This window comes from Balearica regulorum, chromosome 16 (assembly GCF_011004875.1).
Source record: "Balearica regulorum gibbericeps isolate bBalReg1 chromosome 16, bBalReg1.pri, whole genome shotgun sequence".
In the NCBI taxonomy this organism is placed as follows: Eukaryota; Metazoa; Chordata; class Aves; order Gruiformes; family Gruidae; genus Balearica; species Balearica regulorum.
The window spans coordinates 6,684,677-6,700,459 of NC_046199.1; the positions used below are offsets into that span (position 1 = coordinate 6,684,677).

Here is a 15,783-nt window from a genome sequence, read left to right on the forward strand (position 1 = left end):
CATCTGTGATTTATTCTCTCAATTAACCACTGTGTAGTTCAGGCACAATTTTGCACTGAGCGTACATGGTATGTCTCCTCACCCTCTAACCGTATCTCATGATTTTCCAAGTGCCAAAGTCAAACAAGATACTATTAAATATAATTGAAGTCACTTGTTCAGCTACCGTAAATGAATGTAGAAATATAATTACCTACTTATGAATCTGCAAAGCAATTAAGTACCTGTTGTGCAACGTGCTTTCTGCTCTTTGAGGCAAACAGTATATTCCTCTTAAGAACTCACCCAAAATAGAAAAAAAGGGAGATTAAATCCAAAGAATTTTCTCTTTTAACATACGGTGTCATTAAATAAAGGAATGGTCATTCTATTTTTTATCATCATTATTATTATTTGGAAGATTTATTTTGCTATCTTGAATGTAAAGGTTTCACCTGACAAGCACTACACAGGTTGAAGTAAATGCCACCTTCATGTCCTTACAGCATCTGAATCATTCTATAATCACTAAGTACCAACATCACTTACTTTCTGGTGTAAACAAAGTCATTCTCAAATGGATCTGAGTCAGAACGTAAGAGTGAAATCCTGCCCACAGCGAAGTCAGTGGCACAAAATTTCCCAGTGACTTCACTGCCCCGTGGATTTCCACCCAAGGCTCGGAACTCCCGGTGCACGGGAGCTGCATACATGGGACAGGTGCAAAAATCCTCCAGTCTCCAAAATTTTGCCACAGATTGCTTAATGTGCAGCGTAAAACACACACGCCAATGCTCAGAGCTTACCAGAAGACCAATTTTTCCACATCAGCAGAACACCACAAATATCGTTCTTGCAAAGCCCTTTCGGATACAGCACCAAAGGTGTGTCCCCCCCGGAGAAACGCCTGCAGCGGTGCAGGTGGCACTCATGGCTCCCCTGTGTTTCCCAGCCCTGCACCACAAACCCCGCTACACAGCCACCTACAGCTCTGCAGCATCCCTCTCTCCCTGGCCACACTACTACCCAGTGCAATTCCCGTAGCAAACGGGATGGGACAGCAACGCCATGCAGCCTCAGAGCCCAGCCAAGTCCAGGGTGCTTGTCTCCCACCCCAGCTCTGCAAACACCTCGCTGGGTGGGTGATGCTGGTCATGGCCCTGATTTGCTTCAGTTTCCCTGGCTCCCCTTTGAGAGCTATTGATAAAAACTACAATAAGGCTGCTAGGTACCACAAGAGGTACAACTTAGTGCAACTTAGCTTGAGCTGATTCTGAACCATAGGTTCCTTATACCTCCCAATGTCTATATGAGCAACATAAATACAGTTCACGTGATCTATTCCTTCTTCCCCCTAAAAAGTTAAAATAACCCCAGGATGTCCCCTCCATTCACACTCTAAGGTGGCTGCGGATGGGTGAGGAGGCTTTCGCAAACCCCTCCCTCCATGGGGAAACCCTGGCAGGTAGCAGGGTGACCCTTGTGAGGGTCAAATACTTGCAGGGGATGAGGCAAGAGGTGAGCAGCAAGGTGGGACAGGGCACTGAGGCTTTGCCCCCTGTCCGTGTCCCCAGGGCCGTGCCCCACAGTTTGTGCCCTCAGCCTGTGACACTGATCCATACACTCGGTCCATGCCCCGAGTCAGCGTCCCCAGTTTGCACTCCTGGCCTATGTCTCCTGGTTGACGGCCCGGTTGGTGCCCCCCAGTCGGTGTGCCGTGCTTGGTGCCCCCTGCTCCACGTCCCCGGTCGCAGCCCCCCATCCGTGCCCCTGGCCAGCGCACCCCAGTCGGTGTCCCCTGCTCCGTGCCCCCCCCCCCCCCCCCAGCAGGTATCCCCAAGCTGCAAACCCTGGGTGGCAGCCCCAGCCGGTGCACCCGTCCGTGCTCCACGGCCGGTGGTCTCCATCCACGCCGCCGCTCCATGCTCTCCACCGGTGCCCCCCCACCCCCGCCGGTGCCCGGGCGCGGGTACCTTGGGGGGCAGGCTGAGCAGCACGGGCACCAGCGCCAGCGGCGCGCACAGCAGCACCACGAACCGCCGGACGCTCCACAGCTTCTTCACCAGCGCCCCCAGCGCCGCCATCCCGCCCCCAGCGCCGCTCCCCGCCGCCGCGTCCCCGCTTTATTCCCGGGAGCCGAGCGCGGCCGCCCCGCCCGCCGGGAGGGGCCCCGCTATACCGCCCCGCCCCGCCATACCGGGCCCCTGTATCGCCGCACACACGCTTCGCTATCCTCCCGGTCACAGCAGCTTCGGCCAGCCACCTTTCGCCGTCGGAGGGGTTGGGCAGCGGAGACGTTTCGAAACTGGTTCAAAAACTCTGGCAGCGCAAGAGCTCATTCGGTTTGACCATTTCTGCAGTGCAGGCCATAAAATAGCACCTGGCTGTGCTAATAACTCAGGCTCGGTACATCTAACTCTAAAGAAAGAGTGAGTACAAGTGATTGCTAGAGAAAAAACCCACTCAAATCCAGCAGTTTAAATATCTGGTTTAGTTCTCAAACATTTCGCCTCCATGGGCAGAAAGAGTACACAAATGCACATTAAAAACTCAAAAGCATGAGACGAGCAAGGAGCTGCAATTGCTTTTGACAATTCAGTTTAACCAGTGACTGAGATGTTTGACAAGTTGTTTGCAATACCATGTGAAACACTTTTTTTTTTTTTTTGGTTAAAAATAAATGAACACAACCAAACAAAAGGCCAGTGGTGCGGAGCAGGATAGAGCCATGGGAAATACCGGAAAAGCAGCAGGCAAAGCCTTGGCTCACACAAGTGTGAGCTCCAGCAAGCGAGTAGCATATGACTATACCCTGGCTGCCCTTAAATAATCAGGCCAGACCCACACAGTTAAGCATGCTCCAATCATGAGTCAAAAAGAAAACACAAAAGCTGCCCAGTTCTAACACTGAGGGTGGATTTTCCTGCCAGGTCTGCCCTGCATCAGGGTCATCAGAAAGAAAATGGGAGAGTATGTGGGGCTGGACAGGTTCCCCTCCCCTGGACCAAGGTAAATCTCCGCGTGTGCTGCAGAGGTTGCCCATCTCCGTTTGACCGCGGGGAGCCCAAGCAGAGGCACACATCACAGGAGACTGAGCTGATGCACTATCAAGTTGAGCAAGAGATCAAAGTCAAGGGAACTGGATTTTCTCTCCGCTTTTTGCATCGCCTGGATTCTCACAATTGGAGGCTAAATGGAGCTGAGTAGTGAGCAGAAAAAAGGGAAAGCAAAATAATCCCCTTAGTACTTCACCAGCATCCTTTGAGTGTTTTAAAAGAAATTCAAAACTTGGGTGAATTGACTCCATATATGTATATGAAAGATGCATAACGATCATGTTCAGTAGAGAAACCTTTCCCTTTTCATAATTAATCAGCTCTCTGGAGAATTACTACCTCCAGGCAGGTCACTCCTAGAGCATCAAAGAAGTTGGAGTCAAATGCCTCAGATAAAAAAGCAGACCCCACTGAGGAAAGCTCTCTCCAGCTTATAAAAAACATGAATCACTGGCACAGAGGGAACGTGAAATTAGAGAGCCAAGAGCGCGGTGATACAATCAGCGTTAGAGATAGGACTGTACCTGTCAAATGGACTCTGCTCCAGGTGTGGATCCACCTCCTCTGTTCCCCTCCCTCTCCTTAACAGCACATACATATATAATTTTGTGCAAATAGTAACAAATCAGTTAATCCCCACAGCCATCCTGGGCAGGGGCTAAAGGGTGACAGCGTCACTACTGCGGCTCTTTTCAAATAGCAGAACAGACACAAAAGCTTTTGCCGGGCACTGCCGGGGGCCGCTGGCAAAGCGAGGATCCGGCATCCGCCTGGCTCCCGGCCCCATGGCTGCCCAGCCCTGCTGGCAAACGCCCCTTCTCTTGGGGCCCTGAAGCACAGAAGCTGACTGAGAGAAAGCTATGGGGGTTTATATCTTGCTTTTCTTTAACTGCTAAGCAACATGAATAAAAAGTTATCATGATAAAAAAATCGAGTAGGAAATTCCTGTGCCACATTAACGCCACCACAGTGGGCTACGGTAGCTTAAGCTGCTTTACCACTTGGGTTGTGGTACATGGTGGAGGGGACGGGCAGATGGATGGCTGAGGACCTGAAAGTAAAATTCAGGCCATCAAAACAATGCAACTGCTTAAGATGGGTCCAACTTACCCATCAGCCAGAGAATGGGTGCACGTGTATGAGTCTGTGCCATGTGCTGGACCAAAGGACCTCTACAAAGCTTTTTCTCTCAAAATCAACCTTGTAAGTTAAAAAAAGCTTCAAAAGAATAATAAGCCATCAATCCCATCTTTCTCTTACGAAGATACAGACTTCTGCCAGCACAGAGGGCGAGGGGAACAGAAGCACATTTCCCCTCCGAGACGTGAGTCACGTCCCTGCCTGGACAGCCCCTTCTCCGATCCCATCCGTCCCCTCTCGGCTCAGCAGGGCAGATGCTGGGCTCAGCCTTCAGCGCTTCCCAGCGAGAGTACTGTGCAGGGGCTACACGCTGGTTCACTCAGCTTTCCAGGACTTCAGCTGGGAATTAACATTTAATTAATTAGTTTCCTTCTAAACTCCTATCACCCCCATTTCCAGTGCCAGCAGCAGCTGCCCTCACTGAACCCCTCCCTGTGCTCCTTGGCCCTCACTGGGGTCAGACCTTTCCCCACTCCTGGGCCGTTATTCCCCGTTCCTTACGGAGTAAGTTTAGCTTGGCACAAAAGAAAGAGATGCTGCATAGTGCCCAAAGGGACCGCTGTGGGACCCAACTTTTGCTTGGGCCAGGGAGAGGATTTATTTATCTGTAGTGACCCTCACATAGTGAACTCTGGGTTACAAACGAGCTTTTATGCTTTTATTGCACTAACTTGGTTTCCTATCAGCACTGATGGGAGAGGAGGGTTGCAAAAGGTTATCAGTGTTTTCCATCTTGCAAAACTGGAAAATATCAATTTCCTGCAGACATCAAGGCCTGGACTAAAAAAGTTCACTCAAAAAAACCTACACCATATAGGTTGTATGCACAGTTTTTACATATACACACAGTAACTGCCGGCACACAGCAGCCACTGTCCAAAAGTCACGGTAACAGCATACCCAGATTACACAACTGCATTTCCATTCCTGGTTCCTGCCATACTTGCATGTGTTTTCTTTCATGTCTGTTTTTCCTCTTAGTGCTGCTATAGATCTACAATTCACATCTACCTCCAAAAAATCCCCTGGGGTGCAGAGCTGAACTATGGCATCAGTGGGCAAAACAGAACTTGTCATTAATTACTACAAACTAAAGTCAGGCTGGTAACCCCCAGCTCCAAGCTGGCTCCCCACTCCCACGAGAGAAATCACTGACGATGGCCAGACAGCACAATAAACAAAAAAGGCAACTCCATCAATAACCACCAATTCCCTCGGAAATCCTAATGCTGCACATTCTGCTGATGAAATGCCTCTATTTCCATTTCATTTGTCTTTCCCCTTTTCCCTCTTTTCACAGCTTATTTGCACACTCCTTGTGTTCATGGCACTTTGGGTGACACCCAGGTGTGGAGCAAGATCAGGCAGGTGCTGGGAAGCCCCTGGGAATGAAGCTGTTCCTGGCAGGCCTGGAATCGGTCCCCCGAGACAACAATTCATTCTTCAGAGCAGGAAGGTTCAAGTGGTAGAAAGACCCAGAGTGATCAACTGTCCATTCAGCACACAGTTATAAATATTTTCTGTTGAAAGAACATTTTTCCCATATACAAAGATTTTTCCGGTTCTAGAGATGGTGGCAGAGAGACCCCCTGTGGCTGGGTGCAACATAAGCGATCGCCCTTCACAACCCCACCGCCTCTCGGGGCCCCCGGGAGGATTTTGGGGGGATGAAGGCCAGCACAGCCTTTGGGGCCGGTGAGAACAGACCCTCTGGGCAAGAGGGGGCAGGACTTCACCGCTTCTCCCAGTGTCACACGGAGCTGTGACCGTCCTCATTGTCCAGATCCGCACTCTCAAGAAGGTGGGACTGACCGCTGGGCTGCTTTGGCAGCGGTGGAAAGACAAACTTCTTTTTAACTCAGAGCGACTGTCGTTCTTAGTTTGCGTTTCCAGCCTAAAAGATCATTTACTGCTTTCCAAAGATTATTGTTTCAATTTCACCTAAGAGTAGTCTTAATTTTGTTTTCCTTTTAAACTGAAACAAGCTAATCTGGGTTGCAAGGACTTTGTAAAAAGTCAGACCAAACTCTGAAAGAATACTGGTGGCTTGAAACTGTATTTGCAGCAGATAAACTATTCATGTAAAAAAACCCAAACATCAGAACAGGAGTCCTATTTTCCTTATGACAACACATGCACACTGGACATAAACCCCAAGTATGAATAACGCAAAGGCAAATTATATCAATAATAATTCAGTGTTGCTTATAACCATGCAGATGCACTGATAGCTAACACAGCAGCAAGCCAAGCTATCTTCAGTCAAACCAAGACAGGAAACTCCACCTGCCTTGCGAACCAGCCAGGGAATCAGTGGTTTTCATCCACGGAGCTGCTGCCACCGCCACAACCAGCGATACAGCTGAGGCTGCAAGAAGATGCGGGGTGGATACTTTGCAGGTCCAGAGCATCCCCTTTGCTGGACATGTACCTGCTGTGATTTTTCCACCCTCAAAGAGCAATAGCTCAGCATTCACTACAGCAATCCATATAGACACATCGGGCTGATCAAGAGGAAATATCAACAAGTTGTAACACAGATGTGCAGAAAGTAACACTTACATAACGAGGAGGAGTTTTATCACACAGTGAAAAAGCAAAACATTTTGGTTTTCATTACCAGTAATGTTCTGCTTTGTTCTGACACGCCATCACAGAGCAGATTTCAGCAGAGGCCAATTCAGGAGTCCCCACTAGAAGGCCAGTCCCATGCACCAGCACCCCGAGAGGGCTGGCCCCGCCGCTGGCTGCCGACCCCAGCTCCACCGCAGGGCTTCATCTCAGAGCGCCGTGCCGGCCATAAAAACTCGCAGTTGATCAGCTTTGTTTCCACTCCACGGGCCCACAGGGAGAGCTGCATTTTAATAAACATAGCGATAGTTAGAAAGAGGCTTCTTCAAAGGGCTTTACAAACATAACTCGATCCTGGCATCACCAGGAGACAGTAAAAGCAGTGTTTGTACAGATGGGGGATGGCGGGCAGGGAGGTTAGGCGTGCTGCCTCCCCTCAGTGAGTCCGGGATTCGGGGTTCAGATCAGGCCTCGTTAGGGGACTCGTTAGCTTACATCCACCTGCTCTCACCATGCCACAAAACCCCGCTCCAGCAGCCCACAGGCCACCCTGGGAGCACCGTTTGAAGTGACCGTGTGCTGCTTGGGCTGTTGCATTTTCTCTCCAAGCAGGCAGGAGAGTGTGCAGCAGCAGCAGCACCAGCTCCTAAAGCCCCGCTGCTCCCCGCACGGAAACACGGCTCCTTCTTCTGGCCGGGCTGCAGCATGCCCAGCAATAAAAACAAACCACCCACCAGCGAGTCCCGCGGCCCCGCAGCCAAAGCTGTGGCTGGGCGGTGGAACCCGGGGCCCCACGCCGGGGCCGGGCACTCGCCCAGGCGGCTCCTCTGGCAAGAGGTGAATGCGCGCCGGGCACGGGCAGCCCGCAGCGCTAGGACACTTGCGCGGCCGCGAACCCGCCGTCACGGTGTTGAGAGGCAGCAGCGCTGCGGCGGCGCCACCGCACGGAGTGGGCCTGAGGCTGCCGCAGCGCCTCCTGGTCCCCGGCGCCGCCTGCCCGCTCCCAAACCTCAGCCCCAAGCTGGTGCCTCGCTCCTCTCCCCACCCGGGGCTCCCAGCGCCCTGGGCCACGATGCCCAGCGAGAGGACTCCCGCTTGCCCCGTCCCCAGGCTGGGTTTACTCAGGTTGCCTGGTTTTAAGCGGGGAGGAAGAAGCCCTCCGTCGCCTCCTCCCCTGCCAGGCAGAGTCGTGCCCGCCACAGCCCCCCGTGCTGCTTTCACGGCTCCTTTGTCCCCTCGGGGTGGAACGGGCCTGTCCGTGGCTGTGAAGCAAGGGTCATGCCGTGCAGAAGGGGGTTCCTGCAGGGTTTGTTCCCTCTTTTGCACAAACATTTTCAGAGGAAGCAGCAGCAAGGGAACAGAGGAGCTGTCCCGACAGACAGAGGCTGCCCAACGCTGCAGATACTCAGAGAGAAGTTCCCTGGTTCTCTTAAACCATTATCTGAATGACAAAGCTCACGCCCTCACCCAGGACACCCCTTCCATCTTATTCTGCTTGTAACACAGAGGACTGGTTATCTTCTAACTCAGTTGCTATGGGGTTTGTAAACTTTTCCTCTGGGCCATCTTACATTGACACCATTAACTACAGTAACCCAGAAAACATTACCAAAAAAACAGTATTACTGCCTACCTCTGCCAACTGCCTACCTAGGCAGACAATCACAATACAAGCAGTCCCTCTTATAAAGCTCCAAAAAATGGAAATCGACAGCAGACTTCTTGCTTAAAGTGGAAGTTTCTCAGCAGAAAATTGTTCTTGATTAACCATTTTTATATTTATTTAAGGAAATACTATTGACTGAAAGTTAAAAAAGCCAACATTACTCCTGGAAGAAAATGAACCTGTCTTACATTTACTGGTGTATTTCAGCATTGCCTGTGTCCTGAAATTCAGTCCTCTCAAAATTTTTCAGAAGGTGTACAACCATTTATAATGGATTTAAATGCTTTGTAGTTTTCTGAAAAAAAAAAAAAAAACAAACCCCACCACATTTGTTTTTCTTAATTAGCTTCTGTAGATGCTCTGGCATCCCCAGGTCCCTCTTACCTCCAACAAATCCATGGTTCACAGGCTGAGAAATATTACTCGGTGTGATTCTAACCACATGAAGAAAAGCGCAAGTGGAATGACACTGTAAATTACTTTTAAGAAGAAATATTTAACATTCATGAAAGAAGCGACCTTTAGTTGTTTCTCTCTTGTCTGTGCTCCCATCCCACAATTACTTTGGTAACTTTATGTCACTTAAACTAATTCAAATTTATTTATTTATTTGAAGACACAGTTATCAAAATAGTAATCTGTGAATTAAAACCACTTGGAAGTATAAATAACCATATTTGTAAAACCTAAGTAGCAATATTTCTCCACCCCTAAGCCCACTCTCTTCTAACCAATCATGGATCTCTTCCTTCCCCTTAGCCGTACTTCATCCAGCTTTTTGATCACAGGACCAGATTTTTTAGATGTAGCTGCATAGGTCTTTAGCAGAGTTTTAAACATCATTTCAGTATCTGGATGAGTGCTTAGGAAGGCTTTTTCCAGAACATACAAATCAACTCCTTTATCCTCTGGAAGACCTGAAATAAAACTGAGGCCAAAGTCTATCAGCACCAAGTCCAGCTTCTCTGTGGGTGGCCGTATAAGTATATTGGAAGTTGTAAGATCCCCGTGTATAAGATCTTCATCGTGCATTCTCGCCAACAGCTCGCCCATCTTCTCTGCTAAGGTAAGGAGGTTACTGCTATCATTTCCACTCCGTTGTACAGAATAAATATGATCTTGAACAGTAATTGAGTCTACAATATCTTCAAGATATATGGAGTTGGTGACATAATCCACGAAGTAGACCACTGGAGCTGAAATCCCTATTTAAAAAAAGGAACAAACGAAATGCTGTTAATTTATAGGATTTCCCAACTTTATTTTAACAACAAAACACAACCAATGCAAGCCTTAACCAGAAATGCCAGTGGAGATCACCCCCCGCCCCTGACAACCCATATCTAGGAATGGTCCCCACCAACTCCACTTCCAACCCATGCTGCGCTAGCCTCCAGTCTTCATCTAGTTGGGAGTTCAAGCTTGGTAACAGACTGAGCTCCTCCTGGGGCAAGACTCCCCGAAAAGACTCCTAGGGGCTTTCTGGCTGAGGATAAGCTGCGTTTTAGGGGAGCACAGTGAAAGAGTAAAGCAGGTCACCCCAGGATGAGAAGAAACCACCTGCATCCTTCAGGATGAAGTAGGAAGGACGGCAAATGTCTGTTATCTGCTCTGCGGGACGTGCAGAACCCGGGGGTGCCGGTGAGCACGGCAGCACCCGGCGCCCAGGGGTGTCTGTCCCCTCAGGGCAGCCCCGCCTCACGCCGCCCCGGCCCCGCCACCCCCGGGCCCACCTGCCCGCCGGCACCGCAGCAGCGACCGGGCCTCCTGCGCCGTGCGCCGCCGGCTCAGCCGCTCCTCCAGCGCCGGGTGCCGGTACCGCTTTGGGATGCGGAGCTTGGCCACCGCCGGCCGCCCGAGGAACAGCCCCCGGTAAACGCGCGCCTCGGCGCCCTGCTGCACCAGCTGCAGCCCCGGCAGAGGCGGCGGCGGCGTCTCGGCCTCGGCCACCACAGGGCCTGCCGCGCCCGCCTCAGCCACCACAGGGCCCGCGGCGTCCGCCTCGGGCTCGTCCAGCGCAGGGCCCGCGGGCCCCGCCTCGTCCAGCGCAGGATCCCCGGGCACGGCCATGCCGGAGCACACGCCGCCCGCCTCTGCCTCGGCCGCCGCCATCACAGGGCCTTGCCACCATACAGCGCATGCGCGTCGCGCCTCCACTTCGGCAATCTTCGGTAACCTTTGCCGGAAACCTACGAACTCTCCAAGCTCCACCTCCCCGCCCCCGCTTGTACCGCTCCCCGGCGCCCTCGCTATAGCGTGTCCTGGGCTTTTCTTGGTGCCGCCTCTCCCAAAACCCCTCTTTGTGCTTCCCCCTGCAAGCCCTGCTGCCCTCTGCCTGCCACTGCCGTGCTGGGGGATACTGAGTAGCTGCAGGATGGTAGAACTTGTGCCTCAGCCTCCCCCAGCCCCAGCCAGGGCGTTTTCCTGTGTTTCTGCCAGTGCGTGAGTGAGACCTGCAGTGCCCCAGGGCCTGCAAGAGCGCTGCCAGACGTGCATCTTCCCAAGACGACAAGTGGGGTCTTGTGGTCCCCCATGAGGTGCTTCCAGCACCACCTCGGAGCCACCTGTCAGGGCATCACCCCTGGGGCTCCGTCACCATGCAGAGTCCATCCCTGGGCCACCACCCCCAGCGCTCCACCGCTGCCTCCTGGCGCTTTATGTGCCAAAAGCCTTCGCCAGAGCCCGTGCAGATCTACTGCAGATGCCCAGTTCGTGGTTGGGGAGGAGAAGGGGTTTGCCCGTAGGCTACAGGGGATGGCCAGCCTGCAACTGGGCACGGTGCGACCTCGCGTCCCCGTGCTGGGCAGCACCAAACCTTCTGCCCCAGGTGCTGGCACAGGCCACTCGCACGGTGAGTCGGGTGACTCCCCCTTCCTCGAGCAGCCAAGCCCCACATCTCCGTGTTAGTAAAAATGGACAAACCTCACTATCTTGGGAGCAGTATTTGGGTATTTATCGCACACTGAAAACCCACTACTCTACTGGGTGATGTGCACATACTGCCATGTATGTTCCTCAGAAGGTATAAGAGACTTCAGCCCAGTCCATGTCAATATGTTTTCAACTGTTGCCTTTGAGGAGCCACAAGTTCATTTTGTTTTCTCATCCACAACATTTGTTTCCCTTTCAGAACGTTTATATTTTATTAACACATTCCACACAGCTTACTTGTCATTGCATGGTGGGATCATGCCTGGCAAATATTTATCTTGCTTCAGTAACAACTCTTGAACAACCTTCCCAAGTTTTCAATGATACGGGTAATTCATCCTGCAATTCTGCCCACTCGTGGCATCCTCCTTCGGCTGCCCTCACCGCAGCGGGGCTGCAGGACCCGGCAGCTTGGCCAGGGAAACAGATGCGTTCCTGGGCTCCATGGCTAGAATTTGCGAATGCCACAAACAGTCATATAAACAAAGAGGTTTTCCCCGTGTTGTGAGCAGATTTTATCTAAGCATCCATGCACAGCCCCCACAGATATACGTACATAACCTATAAGCAAGTGCACACAGATGCCCTCAGTTCATTATTCTGGTAAATGATAGTCTTCTCTCATGCTGGCCAAAAACATCCTCCAGAGCTTTCAAAATACAAAAGAAAATATTTTTGCTTTATTTTTCCCATTATTTTATTTATTTAAATTTTATCTTCTCTGTGATTTCACTTATTCTTTCCTCTTTGAATGCAATAAACAGTTGACATAGCCCTTGGAAACAATCTAGAGCCATTTACAATATTTATGGTATCACCCAGTATTTTTATTGGAATATTGAATCACCCCAGAGAGTTGCACTGAAGCCACAGACTTTCTGGTAAATTGTTTAATTATGTAACGTTGTTCTCCTGGTGACAAGCATTTATAAACTCTCCTTTTACAAACAATGTAATTGAGTTAAAAATTGCAGTGCAGCAAACCAAGCTAATGGAAACCAAGGCAGATCCCATGGGCTCCTCCCTGCTCCCCTGCCGATCCCTTGGCATCGGGCAGGCTGCAGCGCTGCGGGCAGCTCTCTTATCACCGCCCCGGCTTTCTTAAGGACAGAAGCTGCAATCTTCAGAGCTGGACAGGCTGAAAAAGGGCTGAATTTGGGCTACATCAGGACTCAGGTGGCTCTTCGCACCCAGCTAAGGCACTTGTTAGCTGTGAGGTTGTGTCCTCAACCTGCAAAGCGTGGGCGCAGGGATAAGCCCTCCTGTGTGTGAATTCGCAGCGCTGACTCCATCGCAGCTCAAAATTACACATTTTGGGCAATTCCACCAGCAGAGGATGCTACAGGCAGGGTAGGCTGCAGGGAGCGGCCACCCAACAGAGGGGTGCAGGGGTGCAGGCAAGCACCCTGGGTTGCCTCAGGCTGCCATGCTGGAGGCACCCCTAAAATGTGCAGGAAACAGGACCCACGGGGTGACCACCAGTGCTGACCAGCATTTCCAGCAACTCCCCCCCCAGGGTTAGGATAAATATAAAAGAAAATGCGTGCAGCCTGGTGTAATAAGGAGAAAGCTCTCTGGGCTGTAAACGAGCACGCAATAAATGCAGGTGCCTGGCGAGCTGGCTCCATCCCAGCCAGCTGTAACACTGGTGCCTGCTCTTGGATTATAATTTTCATCAGTAACTGAATTGAGCTTGGTCAGTTTGGTCCCCTGAATTCCTTCCTAAGGGTCAACTGTAATTAGAGAAAATGTGCATGAGTGTGTGATGAGTGTTGCTGAACACCATGTCTCCCTTTTTCCAGGACGGACTTCTCTTTCCTCTTGTATTTATATTTTCATTTGTGATTTTTTTAAAGCCTGTTTTAACTGCTCCAGCCCTCAGGTAGAGCTTAATCACAGCCAGGTTGTGTTACCAAACACAGGCTGCCGTTTCAAACGCCGAGCCCTTCAGGAAGCGCATTCCTGCGGCTCAGCCCTGGAGATGTGTTGTTCGGCTGCAAAGCAGGAACGCGTCCTCGCGCCCCGCAAGTCCAGCAGCCAAGAGCAAGATAAGGATCAGATGGGGAAATGGCACTGCCAAGACACACAGTCTCGAGAGGAGGAGGAAAGCATTGCAGGAGGGAGCAAGGCTAGAAACGTGTCGACATGAAGCATGGGCCATGTCTGATGGATCCAGCCCCTCCAGACCTTCTTATGCAGAGCTTAGGGACAAAGCTACTGACTTCAGCAGGCCCAGAATACCCATTAACTACAAATGGCATGATAAGAAAGATGTACTTTAAAAACTGCAAAGGAAGATTTTCTCCTGCAAAGGAAAAGAAGAAAAAAAACCAAAAACCAAATCCAAACAAACAATGCAAAGGAAGAATTATCTTTGCTGTACATCATAGCATGTTTTCACCTTTTTTTTTTCAGAGGACCATAGCCCGCAGCCATGCACAGCGTCAACTCAGCGGCTGCATTTCTGTACATACTGATGTCATCTTTTTGGCCGCCTTTTGTAAACATATCATAAAGCTCTGCCTATACTCCCCAGGACATTGCCTCCTTGCTGTCTGTGCTAATGATGTTTATTGCCCTGCCAGAGAACAGGAAGCCTCCAGAAAATGGCAGGGTGGCAGATAAACAAATGCTGAGCGACCATGGAGAAAAATATCATTTCTTCCTTCTCACACTGAAATCATTTGAGAAGGAAGGAATTACTCAGGCAAACTGCAGATCACGTAGCCAAGAGCGGGTTTGTAGGTCCCCTCTGGCTCTCTGCCTGGCATGATGGGGAATGGCATGTTGGGAAACATCTCCCCCAGTTCATAACACAACACACTCAAAATGTATAGGCCTGAGCTCCAGGGAGAAGCTGCAGGGGCCAGAGATCATGGGCAAGATTACGCTGTATCCCCAGCATCCCCCTGTGTTCCCAAACGTGAGCCCAGACACAGAGCTGTAGTGCCTGCTGCGAACTGGCCTCCTACGCGGGGTGTTGGGGAAGAGAGAAAATTGCAGTCATTTCTCCTGCTGAGTATCACGAGAGCTGGTCATGATTTCAGAGCTTTTTAAACTACTTTAATATGAATTGGAAATCCTATTGAAAAGCTCATTCCGTGAACTCCATTGGTTTCTGTTGGCTGGTGTTCATGTCTGAAGCCATTCTTCCCCGAGTGTGTGATCCCTGTGCAGCTGTCAGTTGGTGTCAGATACAAGGTTTTACAAGAGGTATTTTTACATACTGTATTTCCATTGAAATGAGAGCATATGAATGGGAAGCATTTATTTAATCTATAAACCAGGTAGATGATTTGAAACACTTTCAATATTCACTGAGTTTCAGAAGAAACAAAACCAAAACCCTTTCATCAACTGCTGCCTGTGTTGCAGGCTGAATATCCAACAGCCTAAAGCTGAAAGGATATGCATGATCCAGTATTGCCCATCTCAAGCATCCCAAAACTAGGAGCTGGAGCAAAAAAAGAGTCAGCATCACTGGTCTGCAGAACAGAGCCACGACATGTATCCCCCTAATTAGAAGAAGAATAATTCTTTAAATATTTATCCTAAATGTCACATTAACAGGTGGAATGACTGAAAAAGCTTTTTCAAAAAAATATCATGTGTTCCTCATTCTTCACCCAACCTGTTTACCCACCTGTGTCAGAGGGGTGTGCCGGCACCACAGACACGATGGTCACTGATGCAGACCTTCCCCAACTCGACCTGGTGTTGTAGCAAAAAGCTTCACCAGCACAGGTTTCACAGAGCACTGGGCTGGAGCTCATGCTGTTATAAGGGTGTGATTAAATGAAATATTACCTGCAGTCACATCCCAGCTCACAATGCAGGTTTATGGTCATTTGCACTTATCCTTCAGCGGCAGTCCCTGTTGCGTGGCTCTGGGAAGGCTGTGCAAGCCCACCCGCAAACCTGCGGCAGCACATCTTCCCTGTGCTGGTCCCCACACCAGCTGGGTTACAGCAACCTTCTGAACATCACATGTACTTCACGACACCGCAACCTTCCCAGCAACCGCACTTTGCATTAACAGCACCAAGGGAGAATGTTTGCGTTGTGTTAAAGATTTTTGAAAGCACTTGTAGGCATATCAAGTTCTGTAAAATCCTTGTTTTACAAACTGGACTTTGGGATACATGAACTTACCCTCAAACTCAGAAAAATACCTTGCATCCAAGTGGAAGTCTCAGTTGGTGTCTTTTATGCAGTAGCCAGCAGGAAGGTTTCTGTTCCACTCAGCAGTAAAAGAATGTTAACTGCAAGGAAAGTTGAATACTGAAATATTTTGCCTAATGGAGGGTGAAGGAAATAAGCTCGAGTGACCGATCCTTTCTGTCCCACAGAAGAGAAAGGTAAGAGTGCAAACTCAGTCACATTGCTTTTCGTTTGGTTGGTTTTTTGTTATTTTTAAACCTTTGAAATGGTCACTTCTTT

General features: G+C 50.1%; 2 protein-coding genes across 6 annotated transcripts in view; both read right to left on the bottom strand.

Annotated features, from left to right (window-relative positions):
- SLC13A3 (solute carrier family 13 member 3) overlaps window positions 1–7,695 on the bottom strand; it is a 35,159-nt gene extending 27,464 nt beyond the window's left edge. For 2 of the 4 annotated variants that reach the window (XM_075768289.1, XM_075768288.1), the window contains exon 1: window positions 1,953–2,091. In XM_075768289.1, coding sequence (XP_075624404.1) covers window positions 1,953–2,063 — 111 coding nt within the window. In that variant the 5' untranslated portion in view covers window positions 2,064–2,091. Of the gene's footprint in view, window positions 1–1,952; window positions 2,092–6,795; window positions 7,385–7,473 lie in introns of those variants that run through there. The other 2 variants (XM_075768290.1, XM_075768291.1) reach the window with 2 other exon arrangements.
- Window positions 7,696–8,994: 1,299 nt separating this feature from the next.
- On the bottom strand, window positions 8,995–10,566 carry TP53RK (TP53 regulating kinase). 2 transcript variants are annotated; one of them, XM_075768294.1, is made up of 3 exons: window positions 10,401–10,566; window positions 10,146–10,370; window positions 8,995–9,617 (listed from the first exon to the last, which is right to left on the bottom strand). In XM_075768294.1, the coding sequence occupies exons 1-3, from the start codon at window positions 10,522–10,524 to the stop codon at window positions 9,139–9,141; spliced, it is 828 nt and encodes a 275-aa protein (XP_075624409.1). In that variant the 5' UTR covers window positions 10,525–10,566; the 3' UTR covers window positions 8,995–9,138. The 2 variants fall into 2 exon arrangements, with proteins under 2 accessions (XP_075624409.1, XP_075624407.1); XM_075768292.1 differs by having other exon boundaries at window positions 10,146–10,566.
- Between the last annotated feature and the right edge of the window lie 5,217 nt (window positions 10,567–15,783).

Coding starts and splice junctions, on each gene's coding strand:
- TP53RK (XM_075768292.1), bottom strand. CDS start 10,524: ATGGCGGCGGCCGAGGCAGAGGCGGGCGGCGTGTGCTCCGGCATGGCC. Junction 9,618..10,145: donor GCTGCGGTGCCGGCGGGCAG/GTGGGCCCGGGG, acceptor TTTTTTAAATAG/GGATTTCAGCTCCAGTGGTC.